Raw genomic sequence first — 22,312 nt, 5'->3', positions numbered from 1 at the left:
GCAATCTTCTTTGCCTTCTCATTCTCATTTTTCATAACCAGTGGACTGTCAAGTTCTGTAGATCCTGTCTCCTTCCTATCTTTTGAATATATACACACCACTTCCTGTCTCTATTATTGCCTTTTATAAGACCCTTCTTATTTCTTGTCAAGATTACTGTTATTGTCCCATCTGCTTTATTAGCAAGCCACTAGTCACAGTGTCCTCTAAAACACTCTACATTTTCCTGAATGGTCTTTTTAAAGAGACATCTTATCCTGTCCCTTTCCTGCTATGATCCTTTGATGGTAGCATCAGAAAGCATTTATTCCAATCCTGTCCCACCATGTCTCCCTCTTGCACTCTAGAACTGTCCTGGCATGTAGTAAGCACTCATTAAACAGTGAATGAAATTGGATTTTAAAATATAAGCCCAGACACCAAGAATTTATCTCCACAAACTTACACAAACGTGAAGTGACTATATTTTTATATTAGGATGCATGTGTAAGAAACATAGGTTAAGTCTGTGGGACAAATTATAGTGAAATACAATTTCATCTTACAATTTATAAATCCAAATATGTATTATACAAAACTCAGTTGATTAGAACTTTTCTCACATTCGAAGAGTGAAGTCAGAATATTTGTTTGAAAATGGCAAAATACTGCCATCAAGAAACCTGAGAATGTCTCAGTAAGCTGACGAAAGTATCAATGCCCAAAAGAGTCTGGCTTTTGGCAGGCATTCAGTATTTAGGGGAATCAAATACAAGAGATTTAGTTTGTATTGGTTGGTTGTCTGTGTACAATGACAATTCATCTGTTTGCTCATTTTATATTTGCACGTATATATGTACATGCATGCAAACTGCTTTAATCATTTTGGCCAGTCAGATCACTTCAGTTAATAATTCTCTTATTTCAATGAGCCGAACTAAAGCTGGTGCAGAAAATCTGAACATCTTATAGTAGAAGCGTTCTACAGGTTAGCAAGCCACCATATGAAAAGCATAAGAGAAAAGAGACTAAACTGCTTTTCAATGTCTAAAAGAAATTTTATAAGTGTTAATCACACTAATTAGAGAAAGTCTAAGATAGAAAAGTGTTTGGTATAAGCTACTCAAATAATCCCATGCAATAATAGCGATAACAGTGATCTAATATTCCTACAATAGTGCAGAATATTCCAATAAGAGATAGCATGAATGAAATTAGCTTTTCTTTAAGAGGAAGGACATTTTATAGCTGTGTTTTACAGTTTTCAAAAATATTGAAAAATAATTTTGTTAGCTGAATACATTTAATTCTCTATTATTTGCAAATCTATTTACTATTAATTTTAACTAGGATTAAAAATTATACTGAAAACATTTGTCATTGTCTTTTTGACTCCAAATACCAGCATATTAGGAAAACAAGCTTTGCTTTTCCTAACTACTGGATTTTATCTTTTTCACTGGAGACTCTTTTGAGTTCAAATCATTACTCAACCATCTGAAGGCTTATGCAATCTCCAAGCACAACAAGCTCTTACATATTAGATCAATGGTGGAAAAGGAAAACTACACAACCTCTATGCTCCAAAGATGTTTGTGTTGAATATTTGTGTATTTTAAAGCTTAGAAACATTCAGAAGTGGCAATATGCTAAAAATAGACATTTACATCAATTTAGAATCTACATGGATCACAAGGGTAGTGCAGTGAGAAATGTGAAGATAGAGCACATTAATACTGCTTCAACTCTCAAATAAACTAACAATATATTAGAAACATGCTCAAGGTTTTCACTGAGCTTTATTTTCCCATTGCATTTGGGACAGTGACAGTACTTGCATCTTTTCCAAGGGCATAGGCGGAAAACTCTCAACTCTCTTGCTAGTGAGAATCACTAAAGATTTGCGCTTAGACAGAATTTAGAGATACTTTATCAAAGGTGCCTAAATTAGTTTCTATCCAGGTAAAAACTGGTTTCTTCAGGTTACTTTCAACCATTTGAAACAAACAAACCAATCATACTTTACAACTAGCTAAAAGGTAAGTTAGCTTTGATGTTGGCTGGAATTAAATTATATAGTTTGGTAGCATTGTCTATCTTATGATGATAGAAGGCTTTGGCTGGAATTAAAAATAGAAACATAAATTAGTGATTACATCAACACAATCAACAAAATCTTTCAAAATATGACTCATGCAGTAAAATAAAGATGTGTGTGTGTGTGTGTGTGTGTGTGTGTGTAAAAAGCTAATAAAATGCTGATGTAGGCTCTTTTATCTAATTTTATAGATGAAAAAACTTTACTTTGTTGTGATTTGCCCCGTCTGTTTGCTAACATGCTTTTATTTCTGTAGATGAATAACATAATTTGTTAGGGCTAGCTTCCTGGGTGTGTGAGCTGTGCAGTTCAAGATCTGCAAACTTCCAAGTTTGGGGCCCAATGCTTAGATTAATGCCTTTCTGTCACTGTCTTGAAAATATTAATAATTTTCAACAAGGGGTCCTGTGTTTCCATTTGGCATTGTTCTTCATAGATTACATATCCAGCCTCACAGCTCTGCTTATGTTTTATCCTAATCTCTCACTATTTCCTCTGTGAGACTGAAAATGTACCCAGGTGAACTTCCGTGGTACATCTCACCCTAATTCCAAAGGCGCCTCACACTGGAGGACTAGTGGATGTAGAGCCGGCTGAGGGCTGAGACCTCAGCTTCCTCACCTCTCCACTCTGAGTGCCGACTTCAGTGCCTGACACAGAGCAGGTGTTGAATGAATAGGTGGGTGAACAAAGGAATAGCAAATTATAGGCAAATACCAGTAGACTTATTTTATTGACAACACGGTCAAAATTTTAATGATTTTAGTTTTGCAGTGAAAAGTGGCTGAGTTGGGAGAGAGTAAAGTTAGATATTCAAGGAAATAAATAATTATTGGAAATAATAAATGGGACTGAATTGATGGGGCAGATGAAGAAAGTTCAATTGAAAGCCAGGTTGAAATCTGTTAGGAATAAGAAGTGATAGGGTGGGGTTCAAGGTGGATGGTTAAAAGCAGTTAGATGTCTCCCAACAAGTGACATCCTGAGGTTAATTCATTCGTTTCAAATTCAACTATTAACAAAGACACTTTGGATTCATCTTGTAAATTGTAATTCAGGAAATGAAAATTATTCAAGTTTGAGGAAAGGCTATGTATTCAAAAGGACTCAAGAGATTATTGATTATTCTTTGACTATTCCCAGAGTTCCTTGACCTACTGTTTTGCATTAAGAAGCAGAGTAAAACAAATAGAGAAGTTGTATGAGAAAGTGAATTTTTATCACTTCTTTTGCCTCCGGGCAGAATAGAAAGATCGTGCTGTCATTCCTAGTTACCCTAGCTTAGCTAAGCACATCTTATTCTTTAAACAGTTTTCTACCCTTATAATTACTTTGGAAAACATATTTCTAACATTAATTTCTGAAAAATAAAATAACAAGAAAAAAATTCCTTTCTCCAGAGTCTTTTACTTTGTGTTTGATCACTTCTGATACTGTCTCAGAATATTGGTTCTTAACAACTTGTATATCCTCCTCAGTGAGATTCTCTCTTACATATCTACCTCCCTTTCACTAATAGCATGATCGAGTTCTACTCATCTTTAAAAAGGTTCCCTATAGCAGTGTTTAGTCTTGCTTTCTCTATTGTTATAGCACACTTAAGTGACTAAAATGGTGCACAGATGTTCAGGTGTGGCTTTAATTTCCTTTTATATTTCAGCAAAATAATTTTTTCGAACATAATCATTCTGTTATGGTTTTCCAGATTATGCATGGTGCTGTGATAATGCTGGTTCACTGAATATTAAATTTGGGAGAGCAAGTGACTTTATACTTCAGCTAACTATTTATGAAAAAAGCAACCTTTGGAGAAAGGTGATCATGGTGGAATAGAGGTGAAAAATAGCACTGACGCTCACAAGCAAAATGAGGCAAAAGTGCAAACAAGCAGTTGAGGAAAAAATAGTCCATAAAGTAGTGAATGGGGAGAGTATAAGGAAACATTACTATTCAGAAACACTCAGATTCTCAACAGGCAATGATGAGGCCATGTGGCTACACACCTGTGTTCCAATTTAGTGTTCATGTGGGGCAAGGTTGAAGAATTGCAGGAGTTGGTAAAATGTACAAGAGAATTTTATAGACTATCTCTCATGGGAAGGATGACAACAAAAAAGTTGCTCCCATCCATCAAAGAGAATATATTTTTTTTTCCCTTAAATTCCCACTGAAATAGAATAATAAGAACATAATCCTTGCTACCCAAGCATGTTCCTTGTGATGAAGACATTGAGCAAAGTGAACTGCTCAGCCAATCTACTTTTAGTATTCTACTAAAAGATGAATGGGGAAATTGTTTTTACTATCCCCATCTTTCTGTGACACATATTTGAATAATTGTGCTTTAAGTATTCTGCTGCCAGAATTGTAGCCATCATCAGAAAAGCTCCAACTAGAATGCTCAGCTTTGGTCCTGTGGCATATACTATTAGAATACCATGAGTTTACAGACCAACAAATGGAGGAGTGTGAGAAGGGAGACTGGCAGAGTAAAACTATTTTGAATTTTATTTCACAAGCCAACATTAAAAACAGCAATATTCAAAAATCAAAGCTTGTTGAATTACCAGGAGCTGTAAACGTACACAATTTTTTTAAAAGAGAACCAGAACTCTTAGTTCAGTGTTTAAATCTGTCTAAGACTCACCAGGAAGAAATGGCAAGATATTTTTACTAATTTTAGAAAAGTAATGCAAATATATAATGGAAAAGTGGTGACGTGATCAAACTCACTTCAAGTGAAAGCTTAAGCTGAATGTTACATGAATATTCAGACAAAAGGAACCTGTTTGAAATTGCTATTGGGTATAATCCCAAAATTTATGCATTTTATCATTTCCTAGGCATAAAGCCAAAGGCTAAAAGAGCAGAACATGAAAGCTGAACTTGAATTATATTCTAAACCCTGTTGAGTTTAATTTTACTTACAAAGTAGATTGTTAGTTTGCCACTTAAATTTGCCCCCTATAGTCCAGTAAAAATACCTGGTTTCTTATCAGTCTCTAAATTGTGATATTCATTTGGAAAGCTCCAATTTTAAGAGCCTCATTCTAAATTACTAGGCAAGTGCACACAGTAAATATGCATAATCTAAAACAGATCATAACAAGAGGAGAAAGCAATTTTCTATGAATTTGACTGAGCGTAGGGTTTGCAGTTCCGTGAGCCTTGCAACTTCAGAAGGCACAAAGAGAACTTTTTAGCTAAATGGAATAGAATGTATTGAAAGGATGAATACTTTTAAAAAGTTGGTGTTTTATAATAAGGTAACACAGATATTACATTCTAGGTATACATTTTGAAGAAAAGATCAAGTAGCCTTCTGAACAGAAACACACAAAACATGAACAAACTACCAATCACCCAGATAACACACTTCTTTAAAAACATTTTACTTGAACCAATGATGAATGCACTACCAAAATCCATATACATTTGGTGATATATATAGCTAAAACATAGAGATGACAAAGTTCACTCTATGCCTTATGTTTATGGTTTAAGATTTTTAATATTTAAATTGTAAAAGAGTTCAGATGAATAAAATACCAGTTAATCTAAAATGTAATTTCTTGCTATAGAGATAATGTTTTTATCTGTACAGACCATACAAGGGATCTAAGCATGCGATACTCATACTACTCAAGATATAATTGTATAAGATGAAAAATGAAGAGGCACCTGGTGGGATTCTGGTAATGTTCTAGTTTTTACATTGAATGATAGTTATATGGTGTGTTTACTTTGTCATTGTTCATTAAGTTATACATTTGTATGCTTATGATTGGTGAAAATGTGGAAATATTGTACTTCAAAAAAAGCTAAAAGAAAAGGAACGAAGGAAGGAGGAAAGGAAAGAAAGAGGGAGGGAAGAAAGAAGGAAAGAAGGAAGGAAATGCATGCTATGATCTTTATTTCCCATACTGTGGAATACTGTGCTAAAGGAAAGGGGTGCTCTAGTCATTTGCTTACGATGTAGCTTCCTAGGATTGCAGAGTTTGGTGTCCTGTTTGATAATTGGAAACCATTTAACTGTCATTTCTGCACAGAAGGTTGTATGTTGACATTTTCAGACTTAAAAAAAAATCCTTGTCACTTAACCATTGCAAATGTCACCATCTTATACATGCAGTTTTTCTGTTTTTGGAAGTCCAACTTAGAAGTAGTGGAAGAAAAAAAATGCCTAGGGCTTCCACTAGCTTTTCATTTGAAAAACATATATACACACAAACAAATTTTATCTCTGTAGTCCAAGTGACTTAGTAGCTCAACTGTTTAGATTATCTCCTTGGCATTAGGTTAGTTAAACACTTAGTGACAACTTACTACTAAAGGTGTCTTGGACTCTGAAGTTAGTTCGGTGGTTTTCGTCTGTTACTAAGGAGCAGTTTTCCATGTAATTTTTTCAAAGGCAAAAGGTTAAGCAAAAATAACATATATTGTAAAATTGAAAGTAAAATGCACAGTACTGATGTGCTCAAAGTCCATGCATTTAAATTCCTTTGTATGATAATTTATGGTGATCATGTCTTCAGACTGCACTATTAGCATACTCACCCCTAACAAGAAGTTCTGCCTCATCTGACACACTGTCTGCTGTGGTCTGTACCCTGCAGCCATATCTCCCAGCATGCATCAGAAGGATGTTCCTGATCATTAAATCTGCAGAGGATGCTTGCTGAAAGAGGGATGAAGTGCCAGTTTAAAATGTTGCAAATCTGCCTAGTTCAAGGTGGTTTAAGGGGGAACTTTGCATATTCAGTAAAAGGACCCATTTTTGGCCTTACAGTTTATCTAACAACAATTCAGAAATCAAGCATGCCCTTTTTTAAGGAACACATAGAAGTTTTGTTTTTAACAATCGCTAAAAAGGGGTTGAACATTTAATATTGCATATAATGATTTAGCAGCTAAGATATTTAAAAATATTTACGTATGCACAAACTCATATCTTTAAAAGTATAGGAGAAATAATCACTGAGCAGAAATGTTGCTTTGCTATTCAGAGACGGGTGTATTTTGTGGCAAGAAAATCGTATTGAAACAAACAGCAACTTGTGGGAAATGAATTATGAAAAGATAGCCATCAAAATATTATCTCATGTGACTTTATTGAATGGCTCTTTTCCTAAGAACACTGTAGGCAACAGAATGAGTCAGTGCTCAGTTGAAAGACTGCTGGTCCCAAAGCCATGAGTCTTTACTTAACAAAGACGTATTCCTCCCATAACCACTACCATCAGGGAGCACGGTCAGCCTGAATCTTTGTTAATCAGCGCAGTTACAGAACACAAAGGAAGCTCCAATTACCTGATTCTTGTTGGGGGCAAGACGATTAGAACATAGTTGAAGAAAAACCTGCAGTTAGGGAGATCAATGAGTACTGGGGAGGATATCATTGAGGTGTTTTAGTTCATGGGATAGGTGATGTTCCTATACTTTAAAATGGCCGGTACAAACCTTCCATTACTTAATGTTGTCTTTAATTTACTCTATTGGAAAGAAAGATTTCCTTTATCGTGATCATATAAAGATCTGGTTGATATTTACAATAAATCAGGAGGTTTTTATTTTTCAGATAATGACATAGCCAAACTCCAAAATTCCCTTCAGTTTCCATTTTGCAATCTAATGACGACTGGAATAAGATAAGATGCATGCTGCTTGAAATGACATCATCAAAGATCTCAAAAATTTTCTCTAACAGTAATTGAGCACATGAAATACTATGTAATGAAAATCATATAGAGGCATCCCAGATTACAGACCTTTAAAAAGTGATGTTTGTTCTCAGTAGGCAGTATCCTGATAATTATTTAAGAATTCAATTGTTTGCCTTTATTTTGAGATAGACCAATGGGTTTTATGAAAATCATAAAAACTAGACAAATTTCCAGATATCTTTTGAATTTTCTTTTCTTCTTAGCATTCATAGAAAGGGTGCAAAGTCATTGTAAACTTTTTATCACTCAAATCATAAATACTTATTTCAGTGAATCACTACACTATATACTATGTTTTAGATCATTTCTTTCTGCTATTTAATTTCTGTTTTGTTTTGCTTTTTGCCTTCCTTAGTCTTATAATCTGAACTTCTGAGGGTACTGAAGTTTTCTCTTATGAAATAATTGTTAAGACATGGTCTGGTTTAGACATTTACAAGGAAATGCTTCATAGCGAGAATGCATTAAAATGTCATAAGAATTATTTCAAGGAATGTGATATTTGTCCAGTAAATGTCCTACACTGCTAATTTCTTTGGGATAAATTGTTACTTTTAAATCCTAACTGAATTCATTTTCTCTTCTTCACTAGACTAAGTGCTTACTTCTCTCAAATCAGGAAAAGCAACTTTAAAACCTTTGATTTTTTTTTAATTGGGAAATAAAAGCAAACTCTAAATGTTAATAAACCACAATTTAGTTTCAAATCAATATAATTTAATACTGTAGTAATAAGCTTTTTAATATTTGCCACTGTGGGTAAGATGGGCCCACTTTAGCTTCTTTCTCTCTGGATTTTTTAGGTCTTTTAATGGGGTACACAATTAATCAGGAATTGCTGTGAACACTATGGGCCCAGAATATGTCTAAAGGTAAATCTAAGGTGAGGCCTCAGAAAATCAGGGAGGATTTGATTTTTTTTTTTTCCTAGAAATAGCACTGTCGGAAAGATAGTGCATTTTGTTGTTGATGTTGTTTGGTTGCATTTTTTTTTTATTTGCTTGCTTGTTTTTTTAATATCACAAATCATACTGGTGGCAGTTTAACAGCAGAAAAGTACTGATTATAAGTGATTTTTCAGGCTCACATTTTTGAAAAATGTCATAAAATCACATTCCTGTAATTAATAACTGATAGTCTCATTTTCCAGACTTTTGTCTTCTCAAATAATTTATTTATATCCTGGACATAATTTCTCAAACGTCTTTCTTTCCATGGAATCACAGTGAAAAAATGTTTAATGGAATAAGGAAGAGATGTCATTAAAATCACATAAATGTCCAAGGAATTCAGGAGAGCGAGATACAGATGATCTTTTCTATGTTGTCCTTTACTTGGTTCTTGCAATTAATAGTGTGCAGTGCTCTAGAAACTGGCCAAGCTCCACCACCATCTATCAGAAGCAAAAAGTCTACAGCCTGTGGCATATCTATCCATATCAAGACCATTTGAGGAGTTAAAATCATCTCATTTCGGGCCCAATTCTTCTCTTTTAGATTATATCTGCATCATATTTTTAACATCCTAAACAGGAAAGATTAAAAGTTAAAATGAATGGGACTGTGAACACTAAACCTAAATTACCCTTTCAGTAGATTGACTGATCTTTCAAGAGAAGTAATGAGAGGAATTCATGTGGGAGCCCATTATACTAAATTCCTGAGAGAGAACCTCCACAATTTAGTGCACTTTTAATGAAATGGTTACTTAAAGCAGATGCTTGCTTTCTTAAACTTAAACCTCATTTTCACTTTTTATCTCTTAGGAATTACTCTCTCTTTTCTTGCTTTCTCTGACACTTGCTTTATTTTCTGTCATTTTTTTGTTCTGCTTTCATTGACCTTATGAACAAATGGTGCTACTTGTTGCTTCGAATGAATTTTTAGACAACCAGTGCTTAACACAGTGCTCCGAAACCTTGCATAGTACCTGCCACGTAGTGGGAGCTTAACACATATTTGTTGAATGAATAAATAAATGAAGGCTTTTTAAGAAACAGGATGTATGTTCACTCTCTGTGAGAGCAGCAACATGGCTGTGTCATTTACATGTCTTGGTCACATAGTTTTGTTAGAGCAACTGCTAGATTACTGTGACATTTATTAGTGACTGAAATAAAATAGGAAAATGCTGTCTTTCCACCCAAGTCCAATTCTTAGTTCTCATTTTGACTAAGTGTCCTGCTCATCCAACATAAGACTGCCAATTATATTCCTAAATAATGAAAGCTAATTTAGCATTGCTGTTCAAAGTGTCTGCTGGCTCTTGTTGCCTTTAGAATATAGTCCAAACTTATTTTGACATAGCTCTTTAGAGCATGATTCTACCTCCTGCAACTTAATCCTGTCATTCTCCAACACCAACCTCACACTTACCTAGACATAGGCATACTTCCCATAGCCTGTTTGCATAGCTTTTTTGTTCTGTTGCAGGTGCTCTTTCTTTTATCTTTTCCTGGAAAGATTCTTTTAGACACAGCTTAGAGGTTTTTCCGGATTCTCTCTCCCTAGGCTTCCTTAGCTTCGCCTGTTTATGCTCCAGTGTCACTTTGCTCATGTCTCTGAACTAGCACTTGCCATTTGTGAATATCTCCCCCAAGGTCCACGCTGGGCATTCCCAGAGCCAAGCTAGCACTAGTGCAGCCAAGGATCATTAAGCGAGCTGATGAATGCATGAAGGCTTGCTTCCTTTCCTGTGTGTGGCTGACAATACCTCTGGCCCTCCTGCCCCTTTTCCTCTCTAGTAAGTTAGGAAAATAGAAAAAGACTATGGAGAAAGACAGTGGAAAAAACACCTCAAGAGTATATGTGGGTTCTAGTATGACAGAATTGTGTGCATCCCTGCTCCACCACTTATTAGATATTCACCTTGGGAAAATTACTCTATTGCTCAGAGCTTCTCTCAGAGTTTCAGTGTGATAATGTGAGTAAAGCCCATAGCAGTGTGTCTGGCATATAGTAAGTGTCTGATAAAATTTATCTGTTGAAGGGCACTATAATTGCACTCTTAGCCAAGAGGAAGGTTTTAAAATTGGTATTAACTCCCTTAGCAAACTGGGGTATCAATATTTTCCATAGCTAGAGTAAGCTTTTTGATAAATACCTAGCTTTATTTTAGATATAAATATTCCTCACATTCTTTCTCTCTTACTGTAGAAAAGCATTAAACTCAGAAAAAGAAGACCTCAATTCCAGCCTTGGTTTAGCAACTTGCTGGCCCTGGGACTCTGGTTAAGTCACCTTATTGGGATAATAATACCTTCACTGTCTCTCTCATAACATATTGGTGTTTGGGGGTGGGGGGGAAATCAAAGGAAACAATGTACATACATGAACTAGTAGGAAGTGCTTCCAAAGCATAAATATTCTTAAAGCATTTTTTTTCCCAAAGGTGATAGCAGAATGCTGTAAGCACAGTGAGCAGCTGAGGATGTATAGGGAAGAAACCAATTGATCAACAAGGTAACTTAATGTGGTGTTCTTGTAAATAGTGAACTTGTGCTGAATGACCTACTCAGAAGGCTGCTGGGTATGGCAGTTTCTGTTCTTTCATTTAGGGTTTATTTAAGTTTCTCAAGGGGTTCATCACAAGGCATCTCTAACATCCCTAGTCCCCAACAAACCTATCCATCAACCATTCTTCTCTGTAAGGCAAAGTAATATGGCATATCAAATCTATGAGATTTAGTTTTCTAAATCTTATCTGGCACAAAAAACTGGGTATCAGCCATAAAACGGAGATTTTTAGATAGGTTTAAGGTTTATTGACATAAAACCTTAGAGGTAAAAAATTTTCCTAGTAACAGTATTTCTTTTTCTAAGAAGATAATTTTTTTTTTTTTTAATTGAGATGGAGTCTTGCTCTGTCACCCAGGCTGAAGTGCAGTGGCGTGATCTCGGTTCACTGCGAGCTCTGCCTCCCAAGTTCACGCCATTCTCCTACCTCAGCCTCCCAAGTAGCTGGGACTACAGGTGCCTGCCACCATGCCCGACTTTGTGTGTGTGTGTGTGTGTGTGTGTGTGTGTGTGTGTGTTTAGTAGAGATGGGGTTTCACCATGTTAGCCAGTATGGTCTCGATCTCCCGACCTCGTGATCCACCCGCCTCGGCCTCCCAAAGTGCTGGGATTATAGGCGTGAGCTACCGCGCCTGGCTGATAATTTGTTTAAAGTACCCTAGTATGATAAGGAAATAATACACAGACATTCTTTTTTTTTTAATAGTTTTTCCTTTACTACTCATAGAATAGGGTTTAAAGATGATATGTGTTTTAATATTGTTTTTAGAAAATAGATGGTATTTACCTTATGTACTTAAATAATTGAACATGTTATCAGAAGTAAAACTATTAATCATTACTAGTGAAGAAAATAGTCAACATAACATTTGACAAAATAATATTTGACAAATTAGATCTCATAACACACATATATTATGTGCATTACAATGAAGTATTAAATGTAGCCAACACATTGAAGACTCAAAATGAGTAAATAAGGCTCTAACATCCCAAGACTGGGATCTTGATATTTAATTTTCAATCCATATTCTAATAATTTAAGTCCTAAGAAACACGCAGAAACAGTTCTACTTGTTGACATAGATTAAAGAGGAGAAACAATTGTTTTCCCTAGTGGCAAGGTAAATGGGAAGTTCTTTATCTGACATTAACACAAGTGAGGAATGCAAAAGGGCTGGTAGCATTTCTGTATTAATCTAGTGCTTCTAAGGTAAAGAGAGGGCTGAAATAGGTAAAGTCACATAATTTATCAATCTCATGTTTTCCTGTGCTGACTTGTAGTTCCATTCAATCTGTTGGCAAAAGTTTTTGTTACCTGTCTATGAGACTGTTTAACTCATCTCTCTTTATTGTGTATTCAGTATATTACTAATTACAAAAGGTATTCATTTCTGCTGTGCTAAGATATGTGGATGCAGGCATAGAATCTGCACTCAAGGAGTTTCCTGTCTAATCCAGCTTCAACGGAAGAAACACTTGCAGGGAATGTGGACCAGCTTTCGTCATACCTGCATCTGAGCTTTGAAGAGATGTGGGGAGAGATGGATCTGTTATTTGATAGCACGATACTCAGACTGAGTCCAGAGAAAAGTATTTTCTCTTTTTGTGTGCCTTGTATAGTTTTAGTAATCATTGTATGAGCACTGACTCCTAAACTTGTATTTTTAATAGTAGCTTTCAAATGAGGTCTTTATATCCTCTTCGTGATCACCTCTCTGTCTCTCAGGCTTATCCATCTGCTATGCCACTGCTAAGTTAATCCTTTAAAACTGATTTTATTCACAACCTCAAAAATCATCACTGGTTCCCCATTGCCTACAAGATGATCCACCTTCTTAATCTTGCATATGAAACTAGATTCAACCTATCATGTCTTTCACTATGGTGGAAAATGTAGTCTCTGAACCTTCAAGTAGTTCCCCAGTGATCCACCAAAATCTCCAAATTATATCTCATATGTTAAGACCTTGTTCAAGTCTTATCTCTTTCAGAAAGGTTTCACAGACCACCAGGACTGGCTACATAATCTGTGGGCCCCTGTGCATAAGAAAATGCAGGATTCTTTGTTTAAGAATTAAGACTTCAAAACGGTAACAGTCAAGCACCATACTAAGTATGAGACCCTTCTCAATATGGAGCCCAATGGGTTACATGCCCATGAGGTCGGTCCTGCTCACCACTCCAATACACATTGATATAATCTGTGGTCTTCTGAAACATTAGCCCATTCTAGGAAACATTGCTCGTTGAGACAAATATCGAGGAGCTGGCACGCATCTCTTTGCAAATTATAAAACACTTATCCTTTCCCACTTTAATGTTTATACTTTATCTTTTATGCTTTATTGACTTGAAGTCTTTTTCTCAGTGTATGCTGATATGTAAATACAGAAATAGAATACATCTTCTTAAGGCTTGTCTTAGAAACTACAGTGATAAATATTATATTTTATAATGAATGTTTGATGTAAACCTATCGAGGCATTGGTATATTTATGTGTTATTTTCTCCAAATATTCTTTCTACTTTTCTCTTGGACCTCCAATGCAAACACAAAGCTCACTGATGCATATCATTAGATTCAACCTGTTCACTTTATACTGGGTTGTTAATGACAAAGGAAAGAGGACAGTATCGCAGTTGCAAGAATGGAAGTGGAGACTCCTCTAAACTTTACACTCCTAGAGCTAGAAGGGACCATGTCGGGACTCTCAACCTCACTTTTAAATTGGCAGTTTTGTAAGTATGATGGCAAACCAGTTTAAGAGAATTCTAGGCAGGAGTGATATTTAAACTCACATCATTAAAGTTATGAGAAATTCCTCTCTAGTGTTTGTATGATGGATCAACTTCCTCTTGGAATCTCCTCAGTAATAACATCTTCTAAGCTGAATAACACCTGGTCCATAGGTTGACTCAATGAGGCAGTGCTGGTAGGTAAGAAGATTTTAGCAATCGTGACAGACAATGAACATTTTTGCTTGCAGTGAATTATCCCACTGTCTAGTAATAGAATAATCTTACTATCTTTCACTAGGCCAGTGCTCCATAAAATACTCTCATTGAAGTTACACGAAGGTGATAGAACTAGTCAGAAAAAAATTATACATTTACACATTAGCTTGTGCTCTGTAAATAGCAGTAATGACATGACCACCAGGAAAGGTCTAGAATTATAACATTCTACAGTAGCTATACATTTTATGGACGCGTATAGCACATGCACAATTATGTAATTATTTAACAAGGACTTGGTAGAATATCATTTTGTCCAGACAGAAAATCACAAATATGTGACACCTTTACAACTGTGTTCTTCTTTATCATAGCAAGCATGGCTGCACTGTGACCCAACCAATAGATTCTTCTTAACACGGTGACTGGCATAAAAGTCACTGTGTTAAAAGGAGCTGGCATAAAATATACTATCTTTTTTTTTTTTTTATCATACTTGATCTACACATGCTACAAGATAAAGAGAGAAGATAAATTATGGCTTTCAGAAACTGATGACACAATGTTAGAGGTAACAACCAACTATAATGCGATGTGTTTTGTTAAAATAGGTAATAGTACCAAAAGCCACTGCAGAAAAAAAATGATTTTAGTGTGGAAAGATAAATAAATTATGTAGCCTAACCAATGTCCATAGCAGTTGAGAAAACGGGGCTGAAGAGTTTAGGTAACTTGTCCATGGGCAAGCTAAGTGTGGAGGCAGGAGTAAAACTTTGGGCATCTGATTTTTGATCAGGTATTCCTTCTATTCTACTGTGCCATCTGGGAAACCAATGCTTGTTTTGCTTGAACCTATAGGTAATTTCATTCACTAGCCCTACTTAATTCAAATTTGGCAAGTGTAGTAATACAAAATGGCTTCATTGAGTAGTAATGGCCATAAAACTATTATCAGAAATTATTTCAATGAACCATAGGATTATTTGAAAAGCTCATGCTTTTATGACTGCTTTTCATCAACTGCATCTAGGCATAAAATGCTGCATAGCCCTATGAAATGTCAGTATCACCTTTCCGATAACACCCAAGACCCATTTAATTCATTTGCTCATGCCATCATTTACTTTTATTGTGACACTTATCTAGTATTAAGAAAATTTTCAATATGTGACCCACAACTGACATGTCCTCAGTTAGTCATGTGTAATTTATAATAACACAGCTTTAGTGGAAAAAGAATTGGCCAAATTTTACTTCCTAAGTGCATAATTCAGATGAATTGATATTTTACTGATAAATCGATTTTTCTAATTTAGAGACTGTTTTGTCATATATCCAATTTATCTTTTAAGATTAATATTATTCTGTTACACTGGCTTCCAGGATAAATTATATTTTATTCTGCTGCTATTTTTACATTGCAGAATAGTCAGTGTCTTCACACAAATTTGGTCTCTTCCTAGCTGTGTGGAAGAATACTCAGATACCTACCTGTAGGTTTTCTAACTCCTCCTTGAAATAAGCAGAGCTCAGCCACAGAGAATATGAGTAGCTCCATCTCACTCATCAGTTAAAATTAGTATTGATCTGGTATTGTGAAAAATCCAAAGTCTTGGGATTGTAGTAGACCGCTCTGTGTTTCATTGATTTTTGTATGGAACTCTAAGAATTAGCATGGAATGATGCCAGTTTGTTTGTGTACCTCCTTGTGGTTTGTTCTCATAGATAAAAGCAATTTATTTTTCACCTTCGATCTCTGGTCTCATAGGGGAGGGAGACTGATACTAAGTCCCATAAAACTAGAAGAGCTCTACCTGATTATTCTATTTCCATTTCTTTCCTCTCATTGATTAATGACCAATTTGCATATTATTTTGCCTATTATTCCTTCCAGGGCATTGATTCTGCCCCTGCCCTATAATCTACAACCTCTCTCTAGAGTACAATACCTGCCAATAATTGGATTCGAACGTCAATGTTCCATATGAATTACATTTAATATCCCCAGCTTCTCTTCATTTCTGCTTGCTAATACTTGTTCTTTCCTAACACTTACTCTTTCCCCTTTCCAGCATTGTGACTAAGCATTGCACTATGGTATATTTAAAATTTATCTCAAGAACCAATGGTGAGATGTACTCTATTATTTTATTATGGCTAAACATGACACTATTGCATAATGAATCATTCACAGTCTGTTTTACACTGCATTAGTTGCTGTGTTTTATGGTAACACTACTTGTATGCAGTGTTGTACAAAGAATCTGTTAGGCCTAGGATTTAACTACTTGTTCACTGTGGTAGATTAAGAATGTCCACATATGTTTTGCCATTTGACTTACTGGGAGGTATACTCTAATTTCCTACTCCTTGAATCTAGACTAGCCTTGGTAACTTTTTATTCCAATGCCATGTGGCAAAAGTAGGTACTGAAAATCCTGTGGCTGGATCATAAGAAGGCTTATAATTTCTTTCTAAGCCCAAGGGACATCTATTCTGGGGAATGTAAGAAAAATTGTAGTACATTCAGACTGTCATGTTGTGAAAAAGGCCAAGCTAGCTAGATGGGAGATTACATAGATAAGGAGAGAAGGCCAGACATTTCCAGTTATTTTAACCATTTTAGCTCAGCTACACTTGTGAGTAACAAAATTACACTGAGGATTCTAGACTTGGCAGAAGCACCATGGAGAAGGTATGGGGAATCTATCCAATATCCAGAACTGAGACTCCTGGCTTATAGCCCCCACGCCCAGCCATCTCCAGCCATTTGGCTACCCCAGCTGAAGGCTCGAGCCATCCTTGAAGTTATCTGACTGATTTACTTGTCCACAAAATGGAGAGCAGAGTAAAATGGTTGTAGTTTTATACCACTAGGTTTTGGAGTACTTGTACAGCAGAGAATAACCATAAAATAATATGGTACCTATAAGTGGGGTACTGCTGTTAACCAAAGCCAAAACACTTGACATTGGCTTTGGGGTTAGGTGTGCAAAGGTTGGAAGGGTCATGATGACACTACTAGTGAAAGCTGGAAGGGCCTCAGGGAGACTGTTGATTAGGGACTGAAGGACAGTGAGGACATTGGTATTCATGGCTCAAGAAATGGTGACCTTCCATGTAGTGTTAGAAAGTTTGGCAACATTGTCACCTGTCATGTGGGCAACACATTATTCATCATGGATGAACTTTGGGTTTGTGTAAGGAGATTTTCAGGAAGAAGACTGATGGTGCCAAGTGGTTTAACTGTGTATTTAGGGAGATGAATTGTATAGAGAGAATTACTCATTTTTCAAGCAGAATTGTTGCAGTGGAAAGAAGGCCTAGCATGACTAGCTCCATTTTGCTCCTAATGGCCCTACCCTACAGGGATATATTTTAGGCTAACTGCTTTTCCCATCGAAATATACAGTTTGCTATGGAATAAGCATATTGACAGACATTTTAAAAGAAAGAAATGAACAAAAATGGTACAAGAACTTTTATACCCTTTTTTATTATGAAACTTAATATTATTAATGAAATAATTATTTTTTATCAGCATTTCTAAAGAGTATTTTCCAGTAAATTAATATTTGGATCTTTCAAATATTTTCTCAGTTTAAGTTTATGAGATACATATTTGTCATCTTTATTAGCAATACTAGTAAATATTTTAATAAGCATAGTTTTTAACAAGTAGCTGTATTATTTCAACTATGTGCTTTATGACCAAATACTGAGTATTTTTTGCCAAGCTTACTTTGAAAGTTCCTAATGCTTAGAAACAAGTTTCTGAATGAAAAAATACCTCACTGCAAAAGAATAAAATTTGGGTGATAGCATCCATTTTAACACTATCTTTCACAATCAGGAAGATTCTCATCAACTTCAAAAATACTTAGAATTGAGAGAATTCAAACACATCAATGTCAGAAAAAGCTAACTATTCAAAGCAATGCTTACATTGTAGACTACAACAACCGTCTTCTAATGAACATTCAAATAGAAGAATAGTTCAGTTTAAAAAAAGGTCAATTTGAATAAATGTGTCAATCAAAATCAACTATGAAAAGTTCAAGGTCAAGGACGCTCAGTCAAATTCAACTGACATTTTGAAAGTGAGTCAAGACACAGCCACAGAAAACTCATTTTAAATAACAAGTCTTAGCTAGGCATTGAATTTTATGAAGGAGGATTCGCCACTTATTGAATGTTCAAAAATCAAAGTTGACTCAGATTGATATTGAAAAATCATCGAAACCATATTCTACTACTTCTCATTGTTCTCTAACTGTATAATACAGTTTCCAGTATTACAAGGGACCCCATAGATTATTGTCTTCAAGCTTGCAGAAATATGTAAATGCTGGCAACCAAAGTCATTGACAGGTGCATTTAGAATTATGTTTAAAAGAGTTTTCAAAGTTGTACACATTTGAATTTATTGCAACACCAATGAACATATATGCTTATATATTTGATCCAAGATTTCAGATTGATAGGGCTTGATTGTTTCATTGTATGTGAAATTTGGAGGGAACTAGTTATACAAAATCAAGGATGCTGATCTCTTACAAAGAGAGAATGGCATTTTTTCATTCTATAAGCTTATTTTTGCTTTTAGAGAAAATCTTTAACTTTACAGGAATCTTTAATTATTTAGTAAGATACCATAGATACAAATGTTTTTGCCTTGGGGAATAATTCTGACTTGAATTTTTTTCCAGTTTGAAATTCCTCCTGCATTGAGAAATTCCCAGTACTAAGGGTGCCACAAGACTGAAACATCTTCCAAAATTAAGGAGGTTTGCAATATTTATGAGAGAAAAATATAATTTTAGAGCTATCAGCAATCCCTCCTAAAACATGGTTGGTGTCCACTAAAATTTTTTTAGATCATTTCATGATTTCAAATTATTGGACATTATATCTGGAGAGTTGCTTAGATTTTACTTTTTGAATATAAATGAAAAAATTGACCGAACTTTAAAACTAGATAAAGTCATTAGGAATCATCTACTCTAGCCTTTTAACTTGGAAGATGGAGACCTAGACAAGGGACATGTGACTTACCCAAGGTTGTACAGCTAACTAGAGACAAAGTTGGGCCTACAGAAAGAACTCTTGCCCCCTGTCTACTAACTTTTACCGCATAATGCTGTAATGCAGTAATGTAATTTGAGGCTGCATATTTTTGTGCAATACCAAAAATTTGGCAGCACCTATTTAAATTACAAATAGTTTTGTTCTCTGACCCTGTCATCTATTCCTGGTAATCTGTCCCACAGAAAGGAAATTGTTGATATACAAAATACAAATGTTTAAAGATGTTTTCTGTAGCACTGTTCAGAAATCTCTCAACAAAAGAAACAAAGTTGGTATTTAATAGGGAAATGGCTAAATACATTGAAGTATAGTCCCATTATGGAATATTATGGATCTATTGAAAAGAATGCATTAGAGCTATACCAGGTGACGTGGAACAATTTTCAAGATTATTGAATGATAATAATGAGAGTCAGAAAAAGAATGTAAAATATGATTTAATTTTTATAAAACAATTATAAAAATATCCACATTGATATGTAAATCTGCCCAGGACTGTGATAGGACAGAGTAAAATATAGAACGTACATGAGGATATTAACAAACTAAACTGTGTGTGATGGATGCCATTATGGGGAGATAAAAGTAGGGGGAAAGTCATCTTTTTAAAGCATTTTAAACACCCATGAGATGATGTCACCTGTGTAAAGTGTGTGTCTATATGTGCTTGAAGAGACATATGAAAACATAGTTACAAACTTTACTGGTGAATATATCCACATAGTGTTCCAGGTAGTTTTTATTTTCTTCTTTCAAGTTTTAATACATTCAAATGATCTACAATAACCTTTTAAAAATTTATATTAGAAAAATTAAATGTACCTTCATTGTGATTAAAAAAATGGCTTAGAGCTGAAAGCTAGGGTTACCATGGAGAAGTACAAAGTTAAGTGTTCACCATCAACTAAAGATTATAAACTAATCAGCTTGTATGGCTAATATGATCCATACCTGATAAGCAGCTCTTCTTACATTGTGTCCAAGTGAAGACTGCCTTCTATTTATAACTACAGATGGCCATTTAGAACTTAGTCTCTTTAAGATTCTGCCTCTATGAGTTATGGTCTTTCCCAAGACATCTGTTAAAAAACGTCCTCACTTTTTTTGTTTTTCTCAGTATCAGACTGATCTAGCACTGTGGTTGTCTGCTACAATCTATAGCTCAGTTCCGTTGGTCTTCATTTGACATTGTTTTTCATACATTCTTTTAAAGTACCTTAGCAAAAGTCTTATTTTAGTTATTAATCTTGGGGAAGCTGCTACGATGTTCTCCTGCTATTAACTATTCATCATACCTTTTCAAGCTAGCAGAAATACATAAATGCTGGCAACAGAGTTCCACAACCTCAAAAGCATGTTACCTTTACTACTGGTGGGCATCACCTGCTAGAAGTTCTTAATGTTAAAAGTAATTGTAATAGCAATAGTAAATATAATGCTAATGATGATAGATGAAACCTCAATGGCTGATCAAGAACTTCTAGACACATGGAGGATGACATTTTACAACTGCTCTCTGGATCTTGAAGATTTGATTCAAGCTTTATGCAAATAGGATGTCTCAAGCTAACTACAGAGAGTTTTATTTTTGGCTTAATCTAGCACATTGTACAATGTGTCAACTACCTAGAAATAATTGTATTGCTTCAAACTTATCTTGGCAGCACATTGGGTTTCTGTGAAGACCAATACACAATCTATATTTGAATTATCTTTTGGCATATCAAGCCATATAGTTAAGTTGATTTCCCAAGTCTTTTTGATTTTATGTATTAAAATTATCATCATGACTGCATATACATTCTTGAAAGTTTTCCTGATGGACACTGATGGGATTCACATTAGTTTTTGGTGTTACTAGCTAAAAGTCTACCTCATGGGAAACTAATTTTCTAGCATTATGTTCACAGATGGAAACATTACTGTTGAATCCAAGAAATTCACAACTGCTGATGATGTAATCTATCATCAGCATCAGTTTATAATGATGATGTAATCTATCATCATTATAAACTTTGTCAAGTCTCGAATGCATTAATCAATATACATTAGTCATATTTGTTTTCATCTTCAAATGTCTTGTGAAAGCTCCTAAATCTTTTGAATTATCAAGTCTAATACTTATTATACTTATTTGAGGTACACATTCACATGCTAAAATCTGTATACCTATATTGTACTTCAAAGCCACAGATATAATCTATATAAATAAGTTTTGTAGGAAACAGAACTATTGGAGAAGTTGAAAACAATATAAATCTGGACATTTTTGAGACCGTTCCCCTCTGTCGCCCAGGTTGGAGTGCAGTGGCAGGATCTCGGCTCACGGCAACCTCTGCCTCCCGGGCTTAAGCGATCCTCCCACCTGTTTCCCTTGTAGCTGGGAATACAGATGCATGCTACCATGCCTGGATGATTTTTTGTATTTTTTTTTTAATAGAGGCAGGTTTTCACCATGTGTTTATAGAGACAGGTTTTCACCATGTTGTCCAGGCTGGTCTCGAACTCCTGGGCTCAGGTAATCCACCTGCCACAGCCTCTCAAAGTGCTGGGATTACCATGAGTGCAGGCTGGACTATTTTTTTTTAACCTCTACTATTTTCTTAGATTAACCTACTGTTATCGTAGCTTTATATAATAAACCCTTCATGTAATCCTAGATTATGAACAGATTCATAAATATTTTCATTCTCTCCACTAGTTAAGTGGCAACAAAATCATTGATAACACAAACAATGATACTGTTATTCATTAGTGAGGAAACAACTGGAATATGCTAGTTAAAAAAGCCTATGAATTCATTTTGGGTGTGTAATATCCAGTATACTTTATTTTTGCTTTAGATATGCCCATAGTCTCTTTAGATATGCCCATAGTTTCTTTATATTAATAAATATACCTGATTTTCTTTTTATCAAACTATGGCTGAGGCACTGAGATCACTAGAACCA

General features: G+C 35.2%; 1 protein-coding gene across 3 annotated transcripts in view; it reads right to left on the bottom strand.

Annotated features, from left to right (window-relative positions):
• Positions 1-22,312, bottom strand: part of CNTN5 (contactin 5) — a 1,343,675-nt gene that overhangs the window by 130,860 nt on the left and 1,190,503 nt on the right. For 2 of the 3 annotated variants that reach the window (XM_005579428.4, XM_065528914.1), the window contains exon 16: positions 6,635-6,755. The exons of the other annotated variant lie outside the window; for it this stretch is intronic. In XM_005579428.4, the coding sequence (XP_005579485.3) occupies positions 6,635-6,755 (121 nt within the window). The remainder of the gene's footprint in view (positions 1-6,634; positions 6,756-22,312) is intronic. 3 annotated transcript variants of the gene reach the window in all.

The sequence above is a fragment of the Macaca fascicularis genome, chromosome 14 (assembly GCF_037993035.2).
Source record: "Macaca fascicularis isolate 582-1 chromosome 14, T2T-MFA8v1.1".
In the NCBI taxonomy this organism is placed as follows: Eukaryota; Metazoa; Chordata; class Mammalia; order Primates; family Cercopithecidae; genus Macaca; species Macaca fascicularis.
Note: the sequence above shows the minus strand (reverse complement) of the source record. Positions and strands in the feature narration are given on the sequence as shown.